Source organism: Rattus norvegicus, chromosome 15 (genome assembly GCF_036323735.1).
Source record: "Rattus norvegicus strain BN/NHsdMcwi chromosome 15, GRCr8, whole genome shotgun sequence".
Lineage (NCBI taxonomy): Eukaryota > Metazoa > Chordata > Mammalia > Rodentia > Muridae > Rattus > Rattus norvegicus.
The window spans coordinates 4,072,149-4,093,827 of NC_086033.1; the positions used below are offsets into that span (position 1 = coordinate 4,072,149).

The window sequence follows — 21,679 nt, forward strand, 5'->3', positions numbered from 1 at the left end:
TGGATCTTTTAAAAGTACAGAATACAGAAAACATGTATCCGTATGTAAGTCAAATCCTATGGGAGGAAACAAAATGAATAAATATAGACCTGATTGTAAGTGCTGGGGACGGAAATGAAAGCATGTGAAGAGGAAGAATGGCCTTGCTGTCTAATGTAGGACGGTTAGCCTCATTGTTAAGGTAACATCTGAGGGAAGAGCTTGATGGAGCTGACAGGGATAGACATATTAGGACTTACGGGGAGACTCGTAGATGGAATAAAATCAGCTCATGCAAAGGCCCTGGGGTGGAGATGTGCCTGGCGCGTTTAAGGAAAGACTAGGACTGGGGCTGGAGAAATGGCACAATGGTTCAGAGCCCTGACTGTCTTCTGGCCTCTGTGGGCACTGCTCAATTGTGGCACACAGTATGCATGCAGACCAGACGCCCATAACACATAGGAATAAGAGGTAAAATACAGAAAGCTAGGACAGATCATTGGAGATGAGGTCACATAATGGACAAGCATTATTAGACCACAGAAAGCCTCATGAGAGCTACGCTCTTATAAACCATTATAGTGTTCTGGCATAGAATGTCCCCAAAGGGCTTACATGGAACAAGAGAACATTTTAAAAGAACCATTGTAGGGGACAAGGTTACTAAATCCTGAATATAGAAAAAGGAGAGCAAACCTAGGTAACTGGCTAGCCATTTTGTTTTTAATGGTGAGAGGAACAGGTGAGTGTGTGTGTGTCTGTATGTCTGTGTGTGTGTGTATCTCTCTCTCTGTGTATAGCGTATGTGTGTATCTGTGTGTGTAGTGTGTCTGTGTGTCTGTGTGTGTGGTGTGTCTGTGTGTCTGTGTGTGTGGTGTGTCTGTGTGCGTGTGGTGTGTCTGTGTGTGGGTATGTGTCTGTGTGTGTATAGTGTGTGTTTGTGTGTATAGTGTGTGTGTGTATAAGCCATTGGACAGCCTTGGGCATCATTCCTCAGGCACTGGCCATGTGGGTTTTTGAGACAAGATCTCTCAGCCTGAAACTCTCCAAGTAGCCGTCAAACCCCAGGGATCTGCCTGTCTCTTCCTCCTCAGCGCTGGGATTATAAATGCTGGCCACTGTGCCCAGCTTTTTCCATCAAGGATGCAAAATGGAACCTCAGAGATGGTTCACCAGGTAAAAGATTTTAAATCCCCAGAACCCACGTGGTGGGAGGAGAGAACCTACTCCTTAAGTTGTCCTCTGACCTCCACATCAGCGCCATGGCTCACACACTAAATAAGTTAATTAAAGTAAAAAATAGATAGATGGCATCTGAGGAATAATACCCAAGGCTGAACTTTGACCTCCTCATGCACACATGTTCATGCAAGCACACGTACACACACACACAAAGTTGGCACCAATAAAGCTTTTTATTTATGTTACTTCATTTTTTTTCTTTTTTTTTTTCTCTATTCTTTTTTTCGGAGCTGGGGACCGAACCCAGGACCTTGAGCTTGCTAGGCAAGTGCTCTACCACTGAGCTAAATCCCCAACCCTATGTTACTTCATTTTATGCTCTGAACATACTCACAACCCTAAGGCACACAGGGCCAAGATCTTGACCCTTATTTTGACAAACAAGGAAACCGCGGCAATTGAAGACGTCTCCCAAGGCTGTGCAGCTAATGAAGCCCCTATGTTCTGCTCTCTCCACTGGACCACACTGTCTTTAAAGCCACAGCCAGCAAGAGTTGCTCTCTCTGCAGTGCCTTTTATCTTGGGGGGGGGGGAGGGCCGAGATTATTACAGGGCGGAGCTGCAGCATGCCCCGCTCCTTCCCTGTTGCCGGGGTATCATTCTCAAACAAACAGCACCCTAGAAGTAATTCATCGAAATGCACAGAAGTCCCGTGATCTAGTTTTTATTCTCAAAGGGAAAAAGAAAAATTCTGGGTTCTTAGTAACTGTGGAGACTCAAGGGAAACCATACACAGGGAAGTGCTGGGGCCATTTTCCACCGAGCCAGCAGGCTCAACCTGTCCAGACACACAGCGGGTGTCTCTGGCCAATTATGTAGCATTCTGTGCTCAGCCCACTTATCAGATCCCACCACCAAGCAAACAGTAGCCAGGCCAGCACCATCTCAGCCAAAGCAAACATCCCGCCCGGCTGGAGGTTTAGCGTGTTGCCCTATCATGGCTTCTTCCCAGCACTCATTACTGTGAATTTGTGACTACGAGGAGGGCTCAGGGACACACAGACAGCTTTAACCCCTGCCAAGGGCACCAGCAGACAAGAACACATCCCCCACAGGGGCGTTCGTCATCCATGGCATTGAATCTGACCTTCCACTGCCAAGCATGGGTTTTACATCTAAGGAAGTAAGGTTAGCTCCTTCCTGGGGGCCCCTTAATGCTCCCATTTGGAAGTATTTCCATCCAGAAAGGTCCCGTGGAGAGTCCCCATAGCCACAGTCCCCCCTGCCAAGGGCTCCTAGCCATTCCCTGAAACCCCCAACTCTAGTTTGGGTTCTGGGGCCCTTCCTGAGGTCAGGAGACTGCTCAGGGGATTAGGAGAGACAAGACTTCAATCCAAGGGCTCTCTCTGCCATTTGTGGCGTTGATCAGGCCATACTACAATACGATTCTCTCAGTGTCTGTCACAGACAGCACCTGCCCTCACTTGGTTAGTGAAACTCTGGGGAGATAAAGCCCCGCCCCCCAAAGTCTTTCATACTGTACCAGGAGGGAGAGTTGGCAGCAGGGAAGGTGGCCTTGATAAGACCTGGTCCCATTTTACTGATAGTGCTGGACGATACCCTCCATTCCAGTCATGTCAGCCCCATGCTACTCCAACCCCATTGTATGGTGGTCTGTTCATGTGAGGAACTGTGTTCCAGAGTATGGTGTGCTCTGGGCTCTGCTGAGTACTGTTTCTTCAACCTCCTGGGCACTGCTGCTTACTGGTATCTAGGGGAGTTAGAAGAGCTGAGGTTGGAGCTGGCTCACCCTCCCAGACTTCCAACGGCAGCATTAACTCATCGAAACCCAGGCTGCCCATCAGCAGCATAGATGAGACATCAGACCGAGGCCTGACGTGGCCCAGGTTATGACCACGCCTGTCCTTGGACAAGAGAGAGGAAACGGGGAAGTTCAACCCTGACTGAGTGCCAGAATTACTGGGCCATTCCCCAGAATTTCGATCCTATGGGCCTGGAGTGTCCCTGGGGTGGCCTCAGAGTGGAACACATAACCTTCATAAGCTAGGATGTGCCTCAGTTTCCTTCCCATCCCAGAGCTGGGTTAGGACGGGTCAGAATAACAAAAAAGAGCCAATGAGATGGCGGCACTGGTATGGGACCTTGCTGGGGAGCCTGATGGCCCAAATTCCCTCCTCGGTGTCTTTCTGGTAAAAGGAGAGAGCCAATGTCCACAGATTGTCTTCTGACCTCCTAACACACAATGTGACATGTAGGCACACAGACACACAGACACACAGACACACACTAAATTAATTAATTCATCAATGAATCAATCTGTTAATCAATTACAAATATGTTAAAAAGAACAATCTGCCAAATTCCACAATGGGGCTCACACATAGCGCTAGCCCCTCGGGACTCCAGGCACAAGTCTCGTTGTCCTACCCGTTTACTCCCCGTGTGCAGTGGACTTTGGTGACCACCCATTCTGCTCACTCATACCACACGGGCAAAGCCCACAACCCTCGCTCATGGACAGGCTCCACAGTCCAGTTCTGGCTGGCTGCAGCTGCCCTTGCTGTGCCCTCACCAACCTCAGCCCTCAGCGCCCTGTGAACTCATCATTTCACCCAACAGATCTCTCAGAAGTCCCCTCTTGCACCTACTTTATTGGCCAAACTTTGGGCAGATGAACTATGCACCATCAATGCCAGTGCTCATTGGCAATTTCGTGTGCGTGCTATGGATGTAAGGATTCTGTAAGGATTCAAACTTAAGCCTGTACGTCCAGGGTGGAACTGAAGCCTGAATGTTTAAAAAGATTTATTTTAAAGTGTGTGTGAGTGTGTGTATGTGTATGAGTGTGTGTGTGTATGTGTATGTGTGTGTGTATATATGTGTGTGTGAGTGTGTGTATATATGTGTGTGTGAGTATGTGTGTATACATATGTGTGTGAGTGTGTGTGTATATATGTGTGTGTGAGTGTATGTGTATGTGTGTGAGTGTGTGTGTATGTGTGTGAGTGTGTGTTTATGTGTGTGTATAGGTGTGTGTATGCATGTGTGTATGTGTGTATATGTGTGCGTGTGTGTATGTGTGTGAATGTGTGTGTATATATGTGTAAGTGTGTGTATATATGTGTAAGTGTGTGTATATGTGTGTGTGAGTGTGTGTATATGTGTGAGTGTGTGTATGTGTGTATATGTGTATGTGTGTGTGAGTGTGTGTGAGTGTGTGTATGTGTGTGTATATGTGTGTGTTTGTGTGTAGTAGTAGTAGTAGTAGTAGTAGTAGTAGTAGTAGTAGTAGAAGTATTAGTGAAAACCATGGGGATGGTTTTCACCTTCTGCCTCAGAGCCTAGGGAATAAATTCTGCCTGGCAGGGGGGTCAGGATGAGTCCATTGCTAGACAGCCTCCCCTGAGCACCAGCCAGTCCTGGAAATGTCCCCTCAAGCTAACCAACCCTATCTCTTCAGGCCTGCGAAGCAGCTGACTTTTCTCATGGGAGTCCAAGCCTGAATGCAGACAGAATGACTGCTGTGAAGATGAAGACCCCACCCCTCACTAGTGACCTTGGAGTTGACATAAGCCAGTCAGAAGCGACTGGGGAACTTGAGGTCAGAGGAAGGTAGCTATGCTTCTTTGAGGATGGTATCTGGGAGACTACCAGAGGATGGGCAGGGTTGTCGGGAGGTCTTGACAGAGCCATTGTCAGGGTGGGCAAAACCAGGGAGCTGAGAGCAGAAAGGAGGTTTCTGCTCACCTCCTAGAGATAGTGCAAGCCACCATCACAGAGGATGGGTAGGGAAAGTTTCAAGCAGGACTCAGGAGGATGATAATCCAGTATAGCTATCATTCCACCAGCCCACCACTGCAGCCTTTTCCTAGCCGAGAAGCCCAGGAGTGTCTGTGGCAGGCCAGGGGGTGCTTCAGGCTTTGGATAAGATATTAACAGATAGAGTACTTTGATGGTCAGTGTCCCAATCCTTGTGGCCTGGGTGACTTGTAGGCAGAACCGAACCTGCCCTTGCCTTGTCCCTAGGGAGATATGTGAGGATCTCACAGGACAAGAGAATATCGAGAAACTCCCCAGAGCCCTGTAGCCATCAGTCCTTGGGCTCTCGCCTCAGCCAGTTGCACAGGGCTCTACAGAATTAAGGCTGAAATCCCCATCCCCACCAGGAGAGTGAAGCTGCCAGCAGTCTTGCCTCAATGACTCCCCCAGCACTCTACACCCTGACTCTGTGAGGCAGACTAAGTGGGCAGACAAGGGAAGGAGGGAACAGAGTCAGTGATTGACTGTGTTGGGGTCCCAGGAGCCGAGGAAGAAGAGGGGGTGGTGTCTAGAAATGATGACACCTGAAGAAAAACACCCTCCTGTGTTCCTGGTGTGTCTGCTCCAGAAGTAGAAGGTCTCGTGACCCTGGGAAGAGGACAAGGAGATGGCACAGTGACACGGACTTCTTGTTTTGTTTGTTTGTTTGGTTGGTTGGTTTTCTCCTCTTTAGGCATCTTGAAGCTAGGCGGGTCTGCAACACACTTCTTAGCCATAGCCTGGCTTATACGGTTAGGAACCAGAAGCACAGGGCAGACTGGACTTGTCTTCCCATGGCCGGTTTCCTGAGCTGCCACAGACTTAAGTGCCAGAGCTCTGTAACAGCCAGGACCTGTTTCTTAGCTCCTTTCTGTGCTCCTGGTACAGAGCCAGTGCTTACTAAACAGCCCCTCCTTTTGTGCATGCCAAAGCCAGAACCCACGCCCACTTCTTGGGCTACAGTCACTCTTTCTGCCTCCCTGGGGATTAATGAGTAAGCCCCAATAGGGAAGGGGGTCACTCATGGTCCTCCTAGCCCCTACCATTCCCAGTTCAGTCCCTCATAGAGCTAGTAGCGTGAGGTAAAACCAACCTGTCTAGAAGCCTCCTCATGACACATCCCCAGGATGTGAGTGCAGATTCACACAAATCTGTGTTTACTCGAGTTCCCACAGATAACACAGAGCTTGCCAGAGTCCCTCATGATCGGTGCTGATGTCCCTGGAACCCCTTGATGTCTCCATTTCCTAGAACTTGCTGGGGTCTGTTGACTTTCTAAATGTGCATTACAGCCTCACACACAGGGTGTGAAATAGCCACCCAGGCAGGACAGGAAGCAAGAAAGAGAGGAACACAGCCTGCCAGGAACCCAGTGCCACTTGGCAACCTGCTACATGTCACTGACGGTCAACCTACCTGATACTGGCAGCAGGGATTTCTGGAGGCCAGAGAGATGGCTCAGCAACTAAGACCAACCTGATGGCCTGAGTTTGGGCTCCAGGGCCCACACAGAGGGAAGAGGGCTGACTCTTGCTTGCCCTCTGATCCCCACAGGTGTGTTGTGGCTTGCTTACCCACATACACGCACCATGTCCCCCCATATCGATAATAGTATTTTATGTTTATTTTTGTTTGTTATTTTTGTTTGGTTTTTGATTTTTGGCTTTTTGAGATAAGGTTTCTCTGTGTAGCCCTGGGTATCCTGAAACACACACTGTAGACTAGGCTGGCCTCAAACACTCAAAGATCATCCTGCTCCTGCCTCTGAGTGCTGGGATTAGAGGTGTGCACTGCCACTGCCCAGCTAATAGTATTTTAAAATTTTTAAAGGGGGAGTTCTAGAAGTCAGAAACTAGGATATTGAATAACTGGGGGTAAAAATTTCACTGCCTTTATAGAATTTACATCCAAAGCTTTTTTATTAACAAAGACTCACAGGATGAGAACTCCTTCCACACACACTGTAAATACAGGCTTAACTCTGTGATCTGCTTCGGAGACACAAGCAGGGGCTGGGCCTGTGCCTGCCTGGAAGGCTTGCCTCCTTCATTCACTGCAGTGATGTCCTGAGGTTCATAAGACAGCGATTGTCCTTTCGTCCAATGTCCTGGGAGACACAGAGAGCAAAGCCAAGCCAGCCTGGAGACTGGAGCTTCCCAGGCACAGCTAACTCCAAGGCCTGTTCTCACGAGACCAAACACTTCTTGTCATAAACCACCAACATGAAGGCATCTGTTACACAGCATTGTTCAACAGCTGGCTAATGCAGGAATTAAGACTCAGACACAGTGCACAGCTAGCTTGGTATTTCTCAGTGCAAAATTTACTCCAGAGTCTGTTGTATCTGCTGTGGGTAGCCATAGGCTCAATAGGACCTCTCCTTTGCATGGCGAGAACTACACAGTATGTATAAAGCAACAGCTTCTAGACCTCATGTAACAGGCAGTGCCAGACACTGGTCTCTGAGAGAAGGGAGACAAACAGGGTGAGCCTCATGAGGCTCCAAGCCCTGCCAGGCAGTGTCTTCAGAATGCAGAGGAATCAGTGGCTGCCAAACAGAAGAGCCCAGTGGCTTCTCTGAGCTGAGGAAATAGATCTAGGAGGCCAAGGTGGTTAAAGCATGCAAGGCAGGGTTCTCAGAGAAAACAAGAGAAGAGAGCTTGGGGCAGGGCAACACGCTGTGGTGACTTTTCAAGGGGTACCTTTGAGGTATCCACCAACACAAGTGTGTGAGGAACTTACTCCAGGTGAGGAAAGATGTTTCAGAAGGAGAAATATCTCCACTAAAGAGACGCTAAATAAACACACAGACCTCATCTTATCTCAGACATGGGGCATTAGACCCACAATGAATGACTAGTCACATCTAACATCATCATCATCATCATCAACAACAACAACAACAACAACAACAAAACAAGCTTCAAGGGGATCAAATAGTTTCCAGTACCTTTCTGACCAAGCCTCCAAAACAAGGTTTGGAACTCATTAAAGGGTCTGGGGAGATGCTCTGTCAGCAAAAATTCTTGCCTTGAAGATATGAGCCCCTGAGTGCAACCCCAAGGCACAGGTTAAGAAAAGGTGAGGTGACTTGTGATTCTAATCCCATCTCTTGGGAGGCAGAGACAGGCAGATGCTTGGAGCCCCATAGCTGGCCAGTGAGAGACCCTGTTTCAAAAGCCAAACTGGGGCCAGGCAGAGTGGCATATGCATTTAATTCCATTACTTGGTAGAGACAGATGGATTTGTGTGCGTTCAAGGCCAGCCTTGTCTACATAGGCTCTGGGCCAGCCAGCCAGACTCTGTCTCAAAACACACAGACACACAGACACATAGACACACAGACACACACACCACACACACACACAACACACAACACACACACACACACACACCACACACACACACACACTCACACACACATATGGCACACATGCATGCATAGAAATACATCAGAAAAAGAATTAAAAAAAAAACCAAAATGATAGCATCCAGTAATTTAAATTGACAACATTTTCACACTTGCATGCATAAAATGTTTGAAAGAGCCAGGGGTTTCCTTGAATACCCTTGATACTTCCTTAATGCGTTTGCTGTGTGACAAGTGGCTTCTGTGTGTGGCCCTGGATGAATGCAAGAGTACAGATCTGCAAAGAAGAAGGAAAATGAGACCCACTTGAAGGATATAAAACTACCAAAGCAGCCTCAAAGAATGGCATTGATAGCAGAGTAAGCAGACAAGGACTTTACTTTAATGCAACATAACTGTGTTTGCAATATAGGCAATACATGTGAACTAGGTTCACTCTCTGCTCCTTTAAACAAAGACAAGACTATCCGCTATGACTGAGGGAGGTGACTAAGCCCAGACAAGTACAGGACCTCACATCGTAACGCGGGAGATCACCTAAACAAAGCACAGGAGAACCTGATGACAAGAGGTGGTGTAGGTTAGGACAGGTTGAGCCTGCTGTCTGAGTGGAATGTGGAGAGGAAGGACACAGGACATCAGGTCCACTGATTGAGGAGGGTATGGGTCATGGAGTATCCATGAGAGAAAGCAGAAGGATAGTGGTCTGTGACATCTGTCCAGGGACCGATATAGATGTCATGAGATTAAGACAGTATGTGGGGAGGAGCTGACCATGAGTGTCAGAAGTTGATCATGTGTTCATGAAATGTGAGAGAGGGTAGGCTTTCCTTGAATACAGGTCTAGTTGCATGGATAGCAGCCTCTGCCTGTGGTCCTGGGTAAATTGCAGAGGGCATAGAAGGAGATGCCAAGCCACACTTGGACTCCATGCTTTGCTTCAGCTTTCTGTGGCTCGGTGCCAGCCTGCGAGATGAGCATCTTTAGAGCAAGAGCAGACAGCATGTTGCTTTGGTTCTCTGCTGGCTTTATTTCCTTCCCTCCTTCTCGAAAGAACCGTCCCTTTCCCAGGCTAGCCCCATTCCCTCTCTTGCCCTGGGTGTTGTCATCATTCTTCTAAACTATCTTTGGGTTTACCTTTTCAGCATTACTTTTACAGTAAAGTATGTCTGCCCTCAGCTCTGCTCCATGAATTTAGAGATGCTTTGCTAGAAAGCTGCTAAGTGTCTCCCTGGTGTCAGGACCAGCCATGACCAACAGCAACAGTAACAGTTCTATAGGAACCATCCTTGGCCCAAGAGAGGCTCCATTTGAGCCTCAGTTCCGTTCTTTTTCTCTATTGAAGGAGTGTCTTGAAACACATGTGTGGGGTCTACCAGATGTCCCAAAGGGACAAAGCCTGCTTGCCTTCCCATGAACTGAATAGATAATGAATCTGTAAGTGTTTCTTCTCTACCATTACTCTTACTGTAAACAACTTGGTCACTAACCTCATATGTGCTTCTGAGTTTGGCACTGTATTTTTTTTTCCAGCAAATTTGGTAAACACAGGAGTCTCAGAAATATTTTCAAAACATGAAAGTAAAAGGGGGAACTGGTACAGAAGAAGACAAAGGCAGAGTGAGGGCAAGAATGGGTAATGGGCAGATACGGTCAAAGTGCATTATGTGCACATATAGAAATGTCACAATGAAGCCCATTACTTTGTACAAAGTATACTAATATTCACTGTATTAATAGCTACCTGGCATTGCTAGGATGCAATACTTGGCCAAGCATTTTAAGGAAGGAAGGATTTGGGCTGGAGAGATAGCTCAGTTGCTAAAGGCTGATCTCACAATCAAAAGGTCAAGGAAAGAAGAATCTATTTTGACTGACATTTTGGGAGAGACAGTCCATTGTGATGGAGAAACAGGGACTTGAGGTGGCCGGTCACGCATCTGTAGCCAGGCAGCAGAGAGTGATGAACGCTGCTGCTACTTCTCTCCCTTTCTTCTTTTCACTGGCTCTGGACCTCAGCCTATGTGAGAAGCCAGTGAATAGCATTGCTCCATGGTCTATACTTCTGTTTCTGCCTCCAGATTCCTCCCTTGGCTTCTCTCTCTCTCTTTTTTTTTTTTTTTTTGGTTCTTTTTTTCGGAGCTGGGGACCGAACCCAGGGCCTTGCGCTTCCTAGGTAAGCGCTCTACCACTGAGCTAAATCCCCAGCCCCGGCTTCTCTTCATGATGCACTGTAACCTGTAAATGGAAATAAGCCTTTTCTCCACCTAAGGTTTTGTGCGCGCGCATGGGTGTACTTGTGTGTGTGTTGTTTATCACAGAAACAGAAAGTAAATTAGAACAGTTGGGTTTTTGGTGCAATCTCCATCTGGTGGGGCACAGGGGCAGTGTTGGTAAGCACTCAGCTTTCTTAATCTCAGTGACCTAAGGTGTACTCTACAATCTCTCCCAGGTTGTCCCAGAGAAGTCAAGTCCCAGTGTCAACAGCAGTCCTTTGCTTACCTACACACTTGTCCCTGCCTTCCTGAGTCCTCTGTCCTGACTTCTGGCATCACTTACCAGATGAACAATCTCACACCATCTTAGATCTGGTCTGAGGGAGTCCAGTGTTGGCCAGGGCATCTGCTCCAGAATTGTGGATGTGGATTTGTTCAAAGGAACCTTGAGCTGTGGAAAATGAGAGCTGTCCCAATCCCAGCCCCACCCCTACCCCACCCCCAACCATGCTGCCACTTGAGTTTCAGATTCTGTCAAACAAGCAAGCAAGCAAGCAAGCAAGCAAGCAAACAAACAACAAAAATACCCTTATCCTTCCTAAAGAAAAAGCAGCACTGATTAATCAAGATCAATATCGGGGCTGTAGAGATGGCTCAGCAATTTAGAGGACTGGCTGTACTTGTAGAGACCTGGGTTCAATTCTCAGCACCCACATGGCAGTTGTCTTAGTTGGGGTTACTATTGCTGCAACGTAACATCGTGACCAAAAGCAACTTGGGAAGGAAAGGGTTTGTTTGGCTTATATTTTCACATCACCGTTCATCACTGAACAAAGTCAGGATAGACTCCTTTCACACAGGGCAGAAACCTGGAAACAGAAGTCGATGCAGAGGCCATGGAGGGATGCTGCTTACTAACTTGCTCCACAAGTCTTGCTTTTTTATAAAAACCAGGACCACCAGCCCAGTGTGCTATCACCAACAATGGGGTGGGCCCTTCTTCACCAATCACTAATTAAGAAAGTGCCCTACCAGCTTGCCTACAGCCCTACCTTATGCAGGCATTTCCTTAGTTGAGGTTCCTTCCTCTCAGATGACTTTAGCTTGTGTTAAATTCACATAAAACTATCCAGCACAGGGCTCACAACCATCTGCAACTCCAGTTCTAGGGGATCCAACGCCCTCTTCCAGTACCAGGTACACATATGGTGTACACACATTCATGTGAGCAAATCATTTATGCACATAAAACAATACGGTAAATACATCTTTTAAAAAAATCAACAACGTGTGTGGCTACTTATTTAACTGAAGAGCCCTCTCAAATCATCCCTCAGCATCCCACATTCTCACTTCTGGTCACATCAAGCTGGACCTCATCTGAGATTGACCTGTCAGATAAATAACGACTCATATAGACAGACTGTACCATCTGCTCTCCTACAGTCAGGAAACTTCCAGGAGCCCCCAGCATCCTTGACTACAGCTCAGCCCTTTAGCCACTTGGTTCTATTGAGTGGGTCATTAAGGCGGCCTCTCTCCTCTCTCCTCCCCCTTCTCATACAGAACACAGACCGGGGTCCTCTCCTCTTGGCTCCTGTTTGACAAGTCTTTCACCTCTATGCAGACACATCAGTTGAATGAGTCCATAAGCAAATACCTATGTTGGATGGTCATGTGGGTGGCCTGTCCTTTTCCTTATCTTGAGGCTCCTTCAGATGGAAGGAAGCCCAAGGCCAGCTATCTGTTTACTCTGGATCCTCTGTTCATTGTACCTGGCATTGATCTGGGCTTCCCCCCTGCCCCCTCCAATCTCTCTATTAGTTCAGCTTCAGAAAATCTCTTATCACCTCCAGATGTTAGGCCACTCTCTGCCATCAAGCCTGCCTGGCCATTTTGCGTTTGTCATTAATTGATTTTGCCTTCCCCACTTGGGAAGCACAAATTGGCTCTGCCCGTTAGCGGTAATATTTCCCCGAAAGGGGTTATAAATCATGCCTCGTGTCTACCTCTTGATCACAGTGGAGCAGTATCTACATAGGGAAATACTGGGCTACGGTTAATGTGTTAGGGATGGGGAGGATGCGACAGTCCACATACTAAAGGCTGACAGAGCCCAGCACAGAGAGGATGCTCACTTTGGATGTATAGATGGAATAGAGGAAAGAAAAGAAGGAAGGGCAGGAAGGTTGTATGGCTTTCCCTGGAGAGATGTGAGAAAATTTCTGATCACTCCAGATAGGCCATGGACTACAGACCTAAGAAACCATCCCACCGAAGTCCAGCTTGGTGAGCCAATGAGCTTCCTGGGGACTATGAATGACTCAAAGGTAACTGTGTCTCTAAAAAGCCCACCCCAGCGTGGGTGACAACCTACAAGGTGCACCTCTGGAGCTCACTGCCCAACTGGAAGGCAGCTCTGAGGAAGAATCTCCTCTTTCTAGAAAGTATTTACTGCCTATCTAACACGTGAGAGCGGCTTTGGGACTCTAAGTTTTCTGAGCTTCCCTAAACCTTGTGAAGGAACGAGGAAGAAGAGGTGGGGTGTCTCTTCAATAAGACTGATTTAAGGACCCTCACTCACATTTCACCTTTGCCTTTTGTTTGTCTATTGGTTGGTTTTTCAAGACAAGGTTTCTCTATACAGCCCTGGCCATCCTGGAGCTCACTCTGTAGACCAGGCTGTCTTTAAACTCGGAGAGCCACCTACCTCTGCCTTCCAAGTGCTAGGATTAAAGGCATACACCACTACCATGTGGCACACCTTTGCATTCCAACACCTGTGGATTTTATGGGCTAAGTCTTAGACTCTAAGAGTTTTCAGAAAATCTGCTAGGTGTGGTAGCACCTGATTTTAATCCTGCTACTGAGGAGGCAGAGGCAGACGGATCTCTGTGAGTTTGAGGCCAACCTGTTCTACCCTGTAAGTTCCAGGCCAACCAGGACTACGAACAACACTGTCTCAAAACAGTAACAATGAGTTTTCAGAAGTTCTCTAACCACATGGATGTGTTCTTGAGAGAGACCCCATCCATATCTTGGATCAGAAAACCAGAACCAGCAGATGCCAAGGACCAGCCTCAGTGTGGAGAGGGGTTCTGAGGAAAGAGTGTTTGGGAGCAGCAAAAAGAATGACATGAAGTCAAATTGTGGGTACAAGCTGACAGCCTGTGTTCCACTCATGACAGCTTTCTGAAGATCACCAGACAGTTCAGCTCTCACAAACCAAAGCCCAGTCTTTTATTTACATATCAATTATCATCCACCCCAGGTTTCCTTTTGATTATCCCATGAATCTGCATTTTTTGATGTTAGTACCTTGACTCCTAGGAAAAGACAACAAGCACATTTTTCTTAACAATGCAAATGAATTCAGAGACTGCCTGCCTTTGTAAGCACAGACAGTAAGCTAGCCGGGTGGGATCTGTCTCTGAGTTCACCATTCCCACCAGGTTTAGGTCTAAATTTACTCTGTCCTAGTCCCAGGTTGACCTTGAATGCAGGAATCTGCCTGCCTTTGTTTCTGCTTACTTTTGTATCTTTCTGGCAAGCTGGCTCTTAGTGCAGCTGCCTCTGTTCATTTAGGTCCATGAAACCCCTCATATAATTCATATTACATCTTTATATTTTGCATAGTTGAGAAATTATATATATTTGAACTCATGATTTCAGAGTTCTTTCCCACAGCCTGAACACAGGCTGCTCTGAACATCACAGTGTTTGCCGATTTTGCCAAGGATACAGACACACTCTCACCTCCCAAACTTGTACTGCTTCTAATTATCATGGAGTCATTAACCTTGGCAGGGGGAATATTTCCTGAAAGAGAAACATAAAGTAAATTGTGTACATTATTATACAAGCAAGCTGTATGTCCACAGCAACTGTCAACACTTGCAGAGACCCACACCCTGCTGACTGCGTTCCAGGGGTGAGAACTGCGTCATGCCACCCTGTCCACATGGCCATGCAGGACTCAGCAAGCAGAGAGGTTTCAGAAAAGATGGCTCCCCAGTTCTCCTAGCATTGCCTCCCAAATGGACCACATCATTTTTCACTCTTAATGCCAAGTAGCTGCCCCTGCCTCATCTCACCCCAGTGATGTCTTGTGATTTATGTTAAGCTTTGTAGCAGAGAAGACTCTCTCTCTCTCTCTCTCTCTCTCTCTCTCTCTCTCTCATATATATATATATATATGTATATATATATATATATTTATTTAAAGACATAAAAATTCCCTCCTTGCTTTCTTGCTTTGGTTTTCTGTAAGCCCCTTGTCTTAGTTAACTTTTTCTATTGTTGCTAAGAGACCTATGACCAAGGAAAATTACAGAAGTAAGAGTTTACTGAACCTTTGCTTATAGTTTCAGAGGGTGGCCATCATGAAAGCATGGTGGCAGGCAGACATGGCACTTGTAGCAGTAGTTAAGAGCTTACTTTTTTTTTAAGATTTATTTTTACTTATTGTATATGCATACATACTCTATCTGGATGTGCACCTGCATGCCGGAAGAGGGCATCAGATTGCATTGTAGCCACCAAATGGTTGCTGGGAGGAATTGAATTCAGGACTTCTGGAAGAGCAGCCAGTGCGCTTAACTGCTAGGCCAACTCTCCAGCTCTAAGAACTTATATCTTGATCTACAAGCATGAGGCAGAGAGAGTGCTAACTGGGCCCAACATTTTGTTGTTGTTGTTGTTGTTGTTGTTGTTGTTGTTGTTGCTGTTTTAGTTTGTTTTTTGTTGTTTTTTTTTTTAAGTCTCAAAGTCTACCTCCAGTGATACACCTTCTCTAAAAAGACCACACCTATTAATCCTTCCCAAATAGTTCCACTGACTAGGGACTAACCATATAAATATATGAGCCTATGGGGGCGTTTTTACTCAAGCCACCACATTCTTCTACACCAGCATACTCTCATCTCCGCCGTATTATAAGAATAATGGTGGTTGTTTGTTCTGACGGGATAGCCATAGCATCTGCACACCAGAGCTTCTTCTAGGTGATGCCTATACCTGTGGTGTCCAGAATCTTGCCTGCTTAGTTACTTGACCCAAAGATGTTCCATCTGGTGCCAAAACCCCGTGGCATGACCATGTAAATGTTCTCATGGAAACTCTGCCTTTCCATGGAGCCAGGATCAGAGCCAGGAAACACCAAGAGAGGAAGGTAGAGAGTGGCAGGAACTGGTGCCATCCAGATGCCAAAGAGTGGTCATGGTGCTCATCTTTGTCACATTTCTTCTGTATGAAATTGCCAGAATAGGGAGATCTAATAGACAGAAAACAAATACCTGTAGGCTGAGGGACCAGGCTTGCTTGAAGGAGGAGCGAAAGCTAATGAAGAAAAAAATCCCTCTTTGAAGCAATAATCGGCAACAGTGTTCTTACAACTCTGTGGATATTGCACAAATAATGTGTGATGGTCAGGGCTGACTGTCAGCTTGACAGGGTCTAAGAGACAAAACACGTTGTGTGTCACAAACCTCTGCAAGGGGGGTTTAGATTGAACTAGTTGAGGCAGGAAGATCCTTGCTAAATGTGAGCAGGTCCACCTGATGGCTGGAATCCCAGAGTGAGTTTAAAAGGAGAAGGCAAGAGGTTCACAGGCTCATCCTCTTTGCTTCCTGACCTCCAGTGCAACGTGAGATACCTCACACTCCTGTGGCCTCCCCTCCTGCCGTGCTGAACATGATACACCCCCACACTGTGAACTAAAACAAATGCTTCCTTCCCTACGTCACTTCCGTAAGGCATTTTCTCAGCAGTGAGAAAATTAATTACTACAATGTGGGGCAGGGGCGACGGCTTTCAGGATGAGCGTACAGAACAAATTCAGTGAAATGTATTACTACAGAACCCACTGCAGATGGACGGACAAGGCAGATGCAGTATCTGTACACCACGGAATACTGCCTGTCCATTAAAAAAAAAAAGGAAAATCAAGACATTGGTAGGAAAAATGCACAGAACAGGAGATTATTATATTATGCTCCGAAAGGAACCAGACTCAGAATGGCAAATATTGCATGTGTTCTCTCATATGCAGAATCTAAATTTGTGTGTGTGTGTGTGTGTGTGTGTGTGTGTGTGTGTGTTTCTACATAGAAGTAGAAAGTTGGCCTTGAGAAAGTAGGGCTGGAGAAGGGTAATGGGTTGCGTGTGATATAAAAACAGAGGGTGGTAGTGTATCAGATTAAGAAGGGCAGTGAACATGTGCATGGGTGTGCATGTGGTTTGTTTTAACCATCGACTTGACACAATCTAGTATTCCTTGGGAAGAGAGTCTTCATGAGGAATTCTCTAGAGGGACATGTATGTTGGGGACTCTCTTGGTTGTTAATTTGTGTGGGGAAGACCCAGTCCACTGTGGGCAGCACCATTCCCTAGGCAGGAGTCCTGAACTGTATGGGCGGAGAAACTGAGTAGTTGAAAAGCAAACAAGCAAAGATTCATGCTTATTCTCTCGCTGCTCTTGACTATAGAGGGGACTGACTGCTTGAGTTCCTGCCTTAGCTTCCCCCCCTCAAGACCTGGAATAATAAGTAGAGTAGACTCCCTTCGCTCAGTAGTATGCCTTCTGTCGGGATACTTTATTACAGCAACAGAAATGAAATTAAAACACTGGGGGAGGGCAGTAGTGGGGAGAGATGAGTAAGAACAAAGTGTGATGACATCTACAGATGAAACTGCCATAATTAAGCCCATTACTTTAGAAGTCAACTTAAAGATTTAATAGAAGTAAATGAAGTCACTAAAACAATTTCATATACCCACTAGCATGAACCTACCACTGGGAAGATAAACAGGCATTTAGAGGTGTAGGATGAGAGGGTTTCTTTTTCTTTTTAATAGTTGTGTTTCCCTTATTTTTTAAATTGTATGTGTACGTGTGTTTTGCCTAAGGGTATTTGTCTGTGCACTACATGGGTCTTTCGCCTGAGGAGGCCAGAAAAAGGTGTTGGACTCCCTGGGACTGGAGTGTGTAGACTGCTATGTGTGAGTGCTGGGAACCAAACCCAGGTCCTCTGAAAGAGCAGCCAGTGCTCTTAACTACTGAGCAGAAGGTTTCTGTTTTTCAAGCTGTTTTGTCTTAGGCAATACGATTTATTTACGTATAAATATAGACGGATATATCTGGGGAGATGGCTCAGCACTTAAGAGTTCTTGCTGTTCTACCAGAGGACCTGAGGGGTAGTTCCCAGCATCCAAGTCGGGCACCTCACAAACAAGATGTCCAGGTGCCTCAGACACCAAACATACAGGCTGGGGATGTAGCTCAGGTGGTAGAATGCTTGCCTACCATTCGCCAAGCCCGTCGGTTAGATCCCCAGCCTCCTATAAACCAAGCATGGAGTCCACGCACGTAATCCCACCCCCTAAGGGGTGGAGAACAAGAGGATCATCAGCTCAAGGTCAGTCTTGGCTAGATGCCAAGTTTAAGGTCATCTGGGGGCAAGATAAGATCTTGTATCAAAAGAAAAATAAAGGCAGGGGTGCTGGAGAGGTGTTTCAGTGGTCAAAACTTCAGCACCCACATTTGTTAGCTCACACTGCCTATAATTCCGGATCCAGGGCATTTGACACCCTCTTGGACTCTGTGGGTACCCACCCAAACCATGGTATACATCCACACCCACAAACATGCACACATATAAAAATAAATATTAGGGGTTGGGGATTTAGCTCAGTGGTAGAGCGCTTGCCTAGCAAGCGCAAGGCCCTGGGTTCGGTCCCCAGCTCCGAAAAAAAAGAAAAGAAAAAAATTAAAAAAAATAAATAAATAAGAAGCCCAAGGAGATGGCTCAGTGATTAAGAACACACACCATCTGATCTTCCAGAGGACTCAGGTTCGATTCCCAGCACCCACATAGCAGTTCACAACCATCTGCAACTCCCATTCCAAGGGATCTGACACCCTCTTCTGGCCAGCACATGGTACACAGACAAACATGTAGGCATGACATAAATGTATTCACAAAATAAAGCTAAATAAATATTTTTAAATAAATAGAACGGCATAGCTAGCCATGGTATCACATGCCTTTAATCCTGGCACTCAGAAGACAGTGGATCTAAGTGGATTTAAAGCCAGCCTGGTCTACATACCAGCCAGAGCTACAAGACAGACAGACAGGCAGGTAGACAGACAGGTAGGTGAGTCTGGAGAGATGGCTCAGCTGTTCAAGGCTAAGCTAACGCCTGAAGGGAAGCAAAGCAGCAACTGCCCACGTGCACTGTATGTTAGGTGAATTATTTTACGATGCTAACGAAGTAGCCACATCTACCAAAGATCAACTGAGGCACTGTGGATCCTCCAGGGGCTCACGTCTGTCTCCTCCACACTTCTGCCTCCCGAGCTCAGCATCCCCCAGACAATCTGCCCAAGGTCTCAAGCAAGACCAACCACTGACAGAAGTGATGGCCGGCAGTAACCAGGGTCGCAGCAATTGAGGGTGCTGCCAAGCAGGGCTGTCATCCGTCTGTTTGCTTTGCTTTGATTTGCTTCACTCCGGTTTACTCAGCCCCAGGTTCCCCCGATGGGCAGGTCAATCCTCCCCATTCCCTTCTGTTAGCCTGGCCAACCCACACCCATGTGAGACTTCCCTCCCAGCTTATGTTGGAGCTGGGAGCCTTCCCAAGTAAGGAATCTCGTCAAGATCCCTTCAGTCTCCGCAGAGTGGGCTCCAGGTCAGATTCTCTCCCAGACACTCAGCCTCACTTGGAAGCCAAAGATAAGACCAAGATGAGCTCAAGAGAAGCCCGTAGGTGTCCCCGAGGGGCTCATGCATTTGCTGCCCTGCATGGAAAAACAAGGCTGGGTGGGGGATGGCAGGCCTGTTTGCACACCGCACTGTTCAAACAGACTCCCCTGCCGCAGACACCTGTGCGGTGGAGGACAGGGCAGGCAGCGTGGCAGGGGCTCTCACCTCTTCCAACTCTCCCCATAGCCACCCTGACAACCGCTGCAGAGTCCTGGCCACATCATGCCCCGTGCTGGGGTCTGCAGCTGCTGGGGTGGCCAAGTATTGCCCCTACTTCTGGCCTATATCTGCTACCTGCTGCTTGGGGCCACCATCTTCCAGCGGCTGGAGAAGCAGGCAGAGGCTCAGTCCAGGGACCAGTTCCAGCTGGAAAAACTGCGCTTCTTAGAGAACTACACCTGCCTGGACCAGCAGGCCCTGGAGCAGTTCGTACAGGTGAGGGAGTATGAAAGGATGGGACCGGAAAGGTGGGGAGGTGGATGGAGGGACTGGTGGCGGGTGAGGAACCACCACCCAGAGGTTGGTTCCCTGTTGGGAAGCAGAGTATGGAGGAAGCTGGAGGCTGGAGAGAGCTAGTCCGGGTCCCTGACCCTCAGGTCTCTTATGTGACCTTGATCCAGTCACTTAACCTAAATGTTCTCATCCGTAATATGAGAAGGAAAATATATCTGGGCTTGAGGAGATGGTTCAGCCAAGTATCTGCCAAAACAAAGATGAGGACCCGAGTTCTAGACCCAGACCCTCTGTGAAAAAGCCAGGGGTGGGCAGGTAAGATGGCTCAGCGAGTAAAGGCACTTGGCACTGAGCCGACCCTGAAGACTGGAGTTCAATTCCTGGCACTCACACGAGAGAGGAGAAAATCAACTCCCGGAAGTTGTCCTCTGGTCTTGACATGCGCACCATGGCACATGCGTTCCCACACACATAAACACCCCCCACACTGCTACGTACTAATTAAAACGTAATTAAAAGAAAGAAAGCCAGGCACGGCGACTTGCAACCTCAGCACTGGAACCCTTGGGTTCTCTGGCCAGCCAGCCTTGCAGATGGGCAAGCCTCAGACCTCTAAGAGAACCTGTCTCAGGAAAAAAAAAAAAAAAGTAGAAAGCTAGGCAGACGGTTTAGTAGGAAAGAATGCTTTATAAGCACAGGGACCTGAGTTTGAATCCCCAGCCCCCATGTATCACTCTGGGTATGGCTACAAGTGTCTGTGACTCCAGCACTGGGTTGTGGGGCCGGGGATGTCTCCATTGTTGGTGGATCCTGAGAGTTCACAGGCTAGGCCAGACTGGCCTAACCCAAAGGCAAGCTTCTAGTTTAGTGAGGGACCCTGACCCAAGGCAAAAAACCAAACAGGGCTAATGGCTCTGAGGACGACACCTGCGGTCGAGCCCTGGCCGCCTGCGCAAACATAATTCATACACAACTCTGCACATCAGCAAATGTATACACCCACACAGAACACGCAACTGCAGCCCGCACATGTGAACTGTCAGTCACCACCACTCGAGATCTGTCCTCTCTCATGCTCCCCCACTTCTCAGGACTGCTGCTCCATCAGCTGGCTCCCAGCTTATGTCCCCGGGGTGGAGACACGCACACAGGTTAGAAAGGTTAGCTGGGCTGGTGGACGACTGCTGGGTGGGGTGGATGAACGACGCCGGGACTACACCCCTAGTTGGTCTTACTCCCTGCCTGGGCTCCTCCTGCCTCCCTGTCTTCCAGAAACAAAGCAAAACTAGGTATTTTGGGCAAAGGTGGGGCGCTGAGAAGATGGACAGACAGGTGGAACAGGTAGTGAGCGCCAAGCAGCAGGCGGAGCACGGTTGGCACAGTGAGTTCATGGGTAGGGATGGGGCTCTGGGCCATCATGACTCAGCACCCATAGGTACTTTCTCCCGGTTGCTCGCTGCAGCTCACTGGTGAGAGAGGCAGAGTGTCACCAAGGCTGCATGGTCATCGCCTGAGGCAGAACCCACACCCACGCTTCTCGCTGGGGAGCCCTCTATTCCTCACTGTGTGAACTAGCTCACCTGCTGAGGGCAGGGTGCTGCTGAAAGGGAGAATTTTTTTGGTGCAGCCTGTGGTCCTCCCTCACCAGTGGCAGTGCCTGAGAGCACATCGGGAAAGCAAGCGTCAGCGTCCACCCAGGCCTGCTGACTCAGGCAGTTTGGGTGAGCTCACCAGGTGGTGCTGAGGCCCGGAGACTTCTCCTGGGACTGAGAGCAAAAGGGCTACAAGATGAGATGTGAACCGAGGGGACTGTTCTGTTTTTCTATATGCTGATATACTCCAAATATAGTTACTCAGGGATGATTCTCATCTCCAGCCCCCACCCCCCAACATCT

At 47.7% G+C, this 21,679-nt stretch overlaps 1 protein-coding gene across 3 annotated transcripts in view; it reads left to right on the plus strand.

The window, feature by feature from the left end:
• Kcnk16 (potassium two pore domain channel subfamily K member 16) overlaps nt 1-21,679 on the plus strand; it is a 29,342-nt gene that overhangs the window by 2,654 nt on the left and 5,009 nt on the right. Inside the window, exons 2-3 of one of the 3 annotated variants that reach the window (XM_063274662.1) lie at nt 4,643-4,794; nt 5,483-19,766. In XM_063274662.1, coding sequence (XP_063130732.1) covers nt 19,554-19,766 — 213 coding nt within the window. In that variant the 5' untranslated portion in view covers nt 4,643-4,794; nt 5,483-19,553. Of the gene's footprint in view, nt 1-4,642; nt 4,795-5,482; nt 19,767-21,679 lie in introns of those variants that run through there. The other 2 variants (XM_063274661.1, NM_001109520.1) reach the window with 2 other exon arrangements.